Here is an 8,693-nt window from a genome sequence, read left to right on the forward strand (position 1 = left end):
GGGCAGTGGGAACATGGGGGCTGTGGGAGCATGGGGAGCTGTGCTCCCATGGGGGGCAGAGGAGACAAGGAAAACTTCCCAGAGGAGGTAAAAAACGAGTCAAAGTTTAAAATATGAGGTTTGTGTCAGGTAAAGGAGGAGCAGGAAAGCTTTCTACACAGGGAGAACTACATGAGAAAGGCCTGGTGTTGAGCAGGCATTATAAGTAGACTGAGGCAGAAGTGGGGAAATGCAAGAAGTGAGACATGAGGCTGCATAAGGGACTGGGGGTTGAAGGCCTTGAAGGCCAGGCTACGGAGTTGGGACTTTTCTCCTGAGGGCACTGGGGAGTCAAGAAAAGGTATGGGGGTGGCAGGAGAGTGGAGGGTGACCCTTGCTTGTCTCTATTCTATTTCACCAAGCATCAATCTCTGTTCTCTACTGCCCTGAAACCTGCTGAGCATGCTCCCACCTCAAGGCATTTGCATGTGCTGTTCTCTTTGCTTGGAGAGGAAAGGGTGAAAATTTGCATTCAGGGATGGGATGGGCTTGGACTTAATATTGGATTCAGAGTGAGGATCTGGTGTGAAGTTCATGTTTATTTGTTCTGAATGGGCCTCATTCTGTGACCTGCCAGATGACCTTGGTTTCATGCTTGAGTGTCCTGGAGGATGGACAGATCTCTTGGAAGCATATATATGGCTGATGGGGATCGGGCTCCAAGTATGGGGTTGTGGGGCATTGAGGAGACATCATGTATCATTGAGAAAACCTCTGAGGGGCCTGACTGGGGCCTCGTAGAAGGGGTAAAGGCACTTGGTGGGTGCAGTCAGTGAAAGCCTAGAAGGTAGGAATTATCCCAGTTTCCAGATGAGGAAACAAACTAAGGCTCAAAATGGTTAATTTGCCCAAGCTAGTGATGAACAAAGGCAGGATTTGCATCCAAGTCTGCTGATAGTTCTAAGTTGCTAGAATTCCTCTGGCATCAGCTTCTGATGAGATCAAAACAGAGTTCAAGATAGGTGGGCTGAAAGGTGGGGCTGGACAGGGCGGCAAAGCTAATGATCTCTGCCAAGACAGATGCCTTGGACAAATGGGATAGTTGGGCCTGGGATGGCGGCCAATTCCTCCAGCTGTGAAGGTGGCAGCTGGGGATCCAAAGAGAGAGAGAGAGAAAGTAAAGCCCTCCAAAGAAGTGGGAGGTGGCGGGGTTGGGTGAGGACGAGTCTGCCCTCTTGGGTGAGGCCTGGCCCCACGTACACCATCCACCTGTGAATAGCACCAGATTGAGTATCTGCCTCCTTCTTCCCCTCCTCCCTTTCTGCCCTCCTGCCCTCCTTCTCTTCTTCCTCCACTACCTGGCCTGGCCTACGCCTCAGTGCACCCACTCAATGGGCCTAGTCTAATCCCCTGACATCACTACCTGCCCAGCACAGGTCCTGCTTGGCAGCCACGGCAGCCCCCAGCCTTGGAGATCCAATTTAGGGATACCCCACCTCGGAACCCACTTTTCCCTCAACCTCTTTCCTCCTCAACTCACAATGCATATTGAGGACACCCCAGATCCAGTCCCAAGCTGGGAAGAAGGAGTCTAGGATCTGTCCTGGTCTTTCGGTGTAACTCCAGGTAAGTAGCTGCCCTTCTCTGACCCCAGCTAATCATAGCAACCTATTTTGACTTCTTCTCAGTACTCAGTACTCAGTGCTCGGGGCAGGGGTCTGTTGCTTTAGGAAATTTTTAAAAAATCAGTTCATACATTTATTGTCAGTCTCCCCCACTGGACTGTGCGCCCCATGAGGAAGGCATCTGGCTCACCTTATTATCTACCCTGGTGCCAGCACACAGTGGGGCTCCATCAATATCTGCTAATGGCATGTATACATGAGTGAATGAATAAACAGATGTATTTCCTGCCTTAGCAGGAAGGGTGTGGGCCTTTTCCTGCCACACTAGCTCCAAACAGGGGAGGAGGGTAAAGCAGTATTTGAGCCATCAACTGGATGAAAGCGGGGTCTGACAAACCATTCTCTGACTCAGTAGGTGGGCAGGGGCTAAGAAATGAACAATGATCTCTAGTGGAGAGATTGAGGAAGCTCTGGAGAGGGATCATACCTAGCACCTGTCTCTCCACTCTCCCCTCTGCTATAAGGCTTTGGGCAGGGAGGACCTCAGATGTGTGTCTATGTATCTGTGTGTGCTGTGCCTGGGCAGATGGCAGCCACTGGCCCAAGATCTCCCAGGATAGCAAAGACTGAGACATAGCTAGATCTCAAGACTCCTGACCCACAGCTGCATTTGTGTCTGTGTGCACACATGTGGCCATGGTGTATAAACACCTATGTATGTATGTGTCTGCTCTGTACAGGCACCTCTGGCAGTGCCTCCAGCAGTGGCTATGCATTCACGTCTGTGCATCTGTGTGGACACATGTGTACTTGTCTGTACGGCTCCTCCTGTGTAATGTTTGTAGGCCTGACTGGTTGTATGTGATACAACATTGTGTAGGTATGGAGTGTCAGTTCCATGAGGGCAAGGATTTTTTTCTGCTTTGTTTCCTGCTCTATCCCAGAACCTGGAACAGGGACCAGCACATAGTAGATATCAATACACACTTAAGTGAATGAATGGATGAAAATGTGTTCACATGTCTGGTGTGTGTCTAGGTACTGACTCGTGTTTAGATGTGCGCATGCTCCTGTGTCTGAGGGTGCACTTGGGTGTGGGTGATGTTGCTCACAGGCCAGCCCTCCTGTTCCTTTTCCAAACTCCTCGGGAGCCAGGGCCCAATGCCTGATTCCCTATGGGGCGGAGCAGGGAGCCGCCTCCTCATGGGAAATTGGATCCCAAGGACGTGCTGAGCTGCAGGGAGCAGGGCGGCCCCTTTGTCCCCCATAATCCTTCCCTGCCCTTGCCCCCTCCTACCCAACAACCAGGGTTTAAGGTTGAGTTTAGGGGCTGTCGAGGACTACCATGTCACTTCAATATCTCCTTCCCTGCCTGTCACCTGCCTCTGGGGTTTCTGTACCTCTCCCCTACCTCCTCCTGCTCCCCTCCCCGTGTGACTACTTCCCTCCCTCATGGGTGGCCCTAGGGCTCAGCCCCAGATATAAAGCTATGAGGGACAGGATGAGTGCCCTAGAATGACCCAGAGGCTGTGGAGAGGAAGGAGCCAAGGAAAGAGCATGAGCTGTTGGCTGGGTGAGTGAGGGAGACAGAGCACCAGGGCCCAGAGATCTCAAGGGTAGGGGGTCCTGCCTGAGCCCCCTGGCCCAGCTAACTCATGTGCCTGGCTGCCTTTGCATCTACTGGGAACCTCCAAATTCTTACACACAGAAAGCTTCATTCATTCATTCATTCATTAGAATAATAGTTATTGAGTGCCTATTTTGTGCTAGGTAGTATTCCAAGCATTTGGGGAGAGAGCAGTGAACAGACAAAAATCTGTGGTCTCATGGAGATTTCATTCTGCGCACAGTCAGTACATGTAATAAGTAAATTAGAATGCCAGTGTGATAGAAGGTAAATGCAATGGTCCAAGTTTGTTGAGTGAATGAATAAATGAATAAACAAATGAATGAATGAAAGGGCCTTCATTTTCAGCCTTCCCTCAGTGCTGAACTTCTGGGAACTCGAACGTAGAAAGGAGAACAAAGGAGGCCATCTTGGTTTGCCTCTCGTCTCCATCGCTCCCTGCTGGAAATCTTAGGTGACTCCTCTCTTCTCTGAGCCTCACACCATTGTTGGAAACATAAACTGGGCTCGACTTTCGAAAGAACAATTTGGCAGCATTTACTCAAATTTAAAACGAGCATACCTCCAATCCAGATATTCCCACTTTCAACAGTGCCCAAAGAGGCTGGAATGAGGTTGTTCATGGCAGCATTCATTCATTTATTCATTCAACAAATATTTATTAAGCTCTGTGCTAGGTGCCAGGGAACCAACAGTGAATGAACCAGGTGAGGTTTCTTCATTCCTGGAGCCAACATTCTAGGGGGAGAGAGAGCAACAAGCACATAGACAAATAAACGAGGTAGTTGCAAAAAGCTAAAGTCTCTGAAGACTTTAATCAGGGAGAGGGAAGGGTTTTTGATCTACAGTCAGGACAGCTTATGTGAGTTGAAGCCTGAAGAACAAGAAGGAACCAGCCTTGGGAAGATTTGGAGAGTGGGCCTGGCAGGGTCCAGCAATGGCAAAGGCCTGAGCGGGGAATGCTGCAGAACAGACAGGAGGCTAGTGCAGAGGAGCCAGGCCTTCTGGGCCGCACCGAGGACTTCAGCTTTCGTGAGGTGGGAGCCATGGAAGGGTTCAGAAAGAAAAGGGATCTAGCTGGACTTCAGGGGTGCAGAAGGGAGGCAAGCGTGGAAGCAGAGACCCATGGGGAGGCTACTGTAACAGTCCAGTGAGAGGAGCTGAGTGCTGGGACTCAGGTGGTAGCAGTGAATGGAGGGAGCAGTGGTTAGGCTCTGGATACATCTTTTCATCTTTTAAAACTTTTTATTGAAAATAAATATACGTCATAAGTGTACAGCTCAATAATTTTCACGAAGTGAATATATCTTTGTCATGAGCACTCAGATCAAGAAACACAGACCTGTGTTAACTTTTAAGGACAGAGCCGACAGGGTTTACTGTGGGACCGAATGTGGAGAGGAAGAGTAAAGAGGATCCCACGGTTTTCACTCGAGCAAGTGGAAGAATGAAGCGCTCTTGCTTGAGATGGGGGAAGACTGAATCTAGAGTTGAGTATTGGATATTTTGAGTTGAAGATGCCTTTTAATATCTAAGGGAGAATGCCAAGCAGGAAGTTAAATGCATGGGTCTGGAGTTCAGGGGAATGTTCTGAGCTGGAAATAAGCTACTTTCAGGGTGATTCTGTCCTGACTTGGATACACAAGATTGTTGTAGACCACAAGAGCTGCACCCATTTGAGGAGCTATTATGAGGAATGGATTGGCAGGCTGGGTCAGGGACTTGGTGCTGACCTCTGATTTCTTCTGCCAGCCTCCCTCTGCCTGCTGACCCTGCTGCTGCCAGCCCTCGGTCCAGGGGCCCCTATTTCCCCAGCTGAGCCCATCAGTCAGGCCTATAGCCTGGCCCTCTACATGCAGAAGAATACATCAACACTGCTGCAGACTTATGTGAGTGACACTGGGCATGAGCATGAGATGAGGGGAAAGGGACACTGCCTTCCTGGCCTAGCTCTGGGTAGGGGAAACAGAGCAAGGCCAGGAGAAAGCTCCTCCATGGGTTGGAGAGTACAGGGGTTTTGTTAACTAGAGACATACCCACATGAACGCCGTCATTGATGGTTGGAAATGTTGGGCAAGTCATTCTTTTTCTCTGTCTCAGCTTCCTCATCTACAAAATAGGATGGTGCTCCTGCCTTTGCTGACCTCTCAGGCCTGTTACAAGATTCAAAGGAAGCGTGCAGAGGAAGACCCTTTACAAGGTCATAATTATTTCCACAACCACTTTGTGTTGTGTGCCTTATGCCATGCTGGGCACTCTATCCTCCTTATCTTAGTGACTCCTCAAAAAGTTCTGAGAGATGGAATTATAATCCACTCTACAGATAAGAAAATTGAGTCTGAGAGAGGGTGAATAATTTGCCTGATGTCACACAGCTAATAACTGGCAGTGCCAGGATCTTAAACCAGGTCTGTGGCATTTGATGCCAATTCCTCCCATATCACCCAACTGTCCAAAAGTTTTAACTGGCAGCCTGTGAGCCATGTCTCACTCACAGATGTTTTCTGTTTGGGCCATACAGTGCTTGTTCAAATTCTTAACATGAATGCCTGTCTAAAACAGGCACAAGGATCCTGTTGACCAAAGCTTCTGCTTTCTCCCGCCCATCTTAGTCCTGCTTACTTCCCTGAGTTACATGATCTGGTCCCTGAACCTCTGGAGTTTGCAACTCTTCCACTGGACTATCTTCCAGGCTCATGTGAGGTTACTAAATCTAGTTTCTAGTCCCATAACTGCCACCATTCCCTGCGAAGCTTTGGGCACCCTGAGATCATTTCTCCCACTGTAAAATGGGGATGTAAGACTAGGTGATTTATCTGTGTACACTAAGATTCTGTGGGTCTAGGTTTGTGGAGGTTAAGAATTTTAATGGAGAAGGCAGTCAACTAAATTTAATAATATTAACAATTATTTATCAATGATTATATTGAAATTAACAAACTACTAAATGCTGTAAATAACAAAGAAATATATAGGGCTGTAACTACATTGTCAATAATATATTTAGACTGAAAATATAATAAATAATATAATCATAGTGTTCATGATATTAATATATTATTAATGGTGGCTTATTATGACTTTATTGTATGACAGGTGCTGTGTGTTAAGCACTTTATGTATGTTACTTCATATCTTCACAATTAATACTGCCACATGAGAATTATTAAAGCTGTGATTCAAAATTGTACATGGAGGAAGCTAAATTGGAACCTAATAGAGGCCAAGCTCTGTGCTAGGACATCCCACCAACTCTCTGAGGGGTAGTGAATGAAAACGCCCCCTGGGAATATGCCGGTCTCACAGAAGGCAGATGTGAAATCAGAGGAAGCCTCAGAGTACCCTTTCAGTCTCCTTACTCCTGTCTCTGTCCCTTATGCAGCTCCAGTACCAAGGCAGTCCTTTTTGTGACCCTGGCTTCTCAGCCCCTGAGCTCCAGCTCAGCAGCTTGCCTCCTGCCGCTGTCTCCTTCAAGACCTGGCATGCCTTGGATGATGGGGAGCGGCTGAGCCGTGCCCAGGGGGCCTTCCTGGCCTTGACCCAGCATCTCCAGCTTGTGGGGGATGACCAGAGCGACCTGAACCCTAGCAGTCCTATCCTGCTGGCTCAGCTCAGGGCTGCGAGACTCAGGGCCCAAGGCCTGTTGGGCAACATAGCTGCCATTATGACTTCCCTGGGCCTGCCCATCCCCCCAGAAGAGGATATTCTTGGGCTTGTCCCCTTTGAGGCCTCAGCCTTTGAGAGGAAATGTAGAGGCTATATAGTAACACGGGAATATAGGCACTGGACAGATCGAGCTGTTAGGGACTTGGCTCTGCTCAAGGCCAAATACCCTGGATAGAGGAGGTAGGACTTCCTGTCAGAGGCTGCAACACTTCTGTCATAATGGACTCTTTTCTGCCTTGCTTCTTGGCTAGAAAGGACACTCATCTTGTCTAGCAGACAGGGCTGTGTGCCATGTATTGGAAACATTTCCTAGGAACCAGGCCTCAACTCCATATTGCCTGGGCCTGCCTGCTTAAGTCCTATGGCCTCCTTTCCAGATCTGGGACTCCATGGATATCATTTCATGACTATGAATCTAGTGGTACTGGTTGCCTACTTCTTGGACGGAGAGAAATGCCTCTTTGAAGAGGCTTCACTTCCCACTCTACAGGAAGAGGACAGTTGGTTTCCTTCCTGGGCTCTCTGTGAGACCTTACCCTTGCTGTAATTTTTGGAAAGGTCAAGAAGCTGCCTTCTTGTCTCTGTCTACCTCACTTTCTATATGAAGATATGGACTTTGGAGCAGATAGGCCTCTCTTCTTGCTGGACTTCATCTCCTCCCCTAGTCCACTTCTTTGCCTCTGGCCACTGTTCTCACTTCCCATCTTAAGGGGCTTCACTTCTTGATCTATGGAAGTTCAATTCTTGAAAAACTAAGGATTCATGTCACATCTGTTTGCTGCTCAGGACACATCCACTTCCTGTTCTGAGCTAACAGATGGATTCCTGGCCTGGGACTCTCAGGAATCTCCTATTTATACTGTAGCTTTTAGGTATGCCTGGGTGATTGGGCTGTATCTCCTATTCTCTTCAAAGGAGTCTTCCCATTTTCAATAACTATATATACTGGTAACTTTAGTGTTCTTTTTATTTTTTAACATTTTATTTACAAAAAAATTAATTTATTCTCAGAAATAAAACTCTTTTAAGGTGTCAATTGTTTTTCCCCACAGACCTGGCTCGGGGGTGGGGTGGGGTGAGGTGGAGTGCAAGGATAGGGTGGAGGGAAGTGAGGGGAGGGAAAGAATATCAAAGGGAAAGGGGGCCCAAGGGATGAGATGGGGAAGGGAGAGAGCAGCAGGTGGAGTGACTCTGGGGGAAGGTGGCTGAAATCCGGAGTAGCCCTCCCACAGCAAGGCCAGGATGAAAGGACAGAGGGAGGGAGAGACAGAGGGAAACAGAGTGACAAGGTGTCCCCTCAGTGAGATGAGACTGAGATGTACACATGCTCACAAGGGGCCAAGAGGAGATAAGAGAGAGTGAAAAGAGAGACGAAGTGATCCCAAGAGACAGGTAAAGGGGGAGACCATGAGAGACGGACCGGCCCTAGCGATGGAGAAAAGAGGGGGAAAGCAAGAAAGAATATTATGGACATGGAATGTCACATACAGAGACAAGAAGGTTCCCGAAGGAGAGACTGAGGGCGTGTAAAGAAAATAGAGACGATGGAGACATTCCGAGCACAAACACTGACAGAGATGGAGAAAGACGAAGAGGAGGTGACAGAGAGCCTCAGACCGCGCCTATGCTCAGGCCGGGCCCCCAGGCACCAGCTGGCTCAGGTCTGCCTCTGTGCGGCTCACCCACTCGCGGTAGAGGCCGCACACGCGGAGCCCCAGCACCTTGGCTGGGAAGACGCCCGCGGCGGTCGAGGCTGTGGCAGCGGCAGCGGTGGCGGGCTCGGGCCGCGGCCCGCG

General features: G+C 49.0%; 2 protein-coding genes across 2 annotated transcripts in view; one reads left to right on the forward strand and one right to left on the reverse strand.

The window, feature by feature from the left end:
* The first annotated feature begins 3,161 nt into the window (after positions 1-3,161).
* LOC105304592 (cardiotrophin-2-like) lies at positions 3,162-7,072 on the forward strand. The gene is made up of 3 exons (XM_011378807.1): positions 3,162-3,177; positions 4,984-5,120; positions 6,614-7,072. The coding sequence occupies exons 1-3, from the start codon at positions 3,162-3,164 to the stop codon at positions 7,070-7,072; spliced, it is 612 nt and encodes a 203-aa protein (XP_011377109.1).
* Positions 7,073-7,964: 892 nt separating this feature from the next.
* Positions 7,965-8,693, reverse strand: part of LOC105304593 (cardiotrophin-1) — a 3,930-nt gene continuing 3,201 nt past the window's right edge. Inside the window, exon 4 of the mRNA XM_023522417.1 lies at positions 7,965-8,675. Within this exon, the coding sequence (XP_023378185.1) occupies positions 8,526-8,675 (150 nt within the window). The 3' untranslated portion in view covers positions 7,965-8,525. The remainder of the gene's footprint in view (positions 8,676-8,693) is intronic.

This window comes from Pteropus vampyrus, unplaced genomic scaffold, assembly GCF_000151845.1.
Source record: "Pteropus vampyrus isolate Shadow unplaced genomic scaffold, Pvam_2.0 Scaffold347, whole genome shotgun sequence".
NCBI classification, from domain to species: Eukaryota; Metazoa; Chordata; class Mammalia; order Chiroptera; family Pteropodidae; genus Pteropus; species Pteropus vampyrus.

Coding starts and splice junctions, on each gene's coding strand:
- LOC105304592 (XM_011378807.1), top strand. Junction 5,121..6,613: donor CAACACTGCTGCAGACTTAT/GTGAGTGACACT, acceptor TCCCTTATGCAG/CTCCAGTACCAAGGCAGTCC.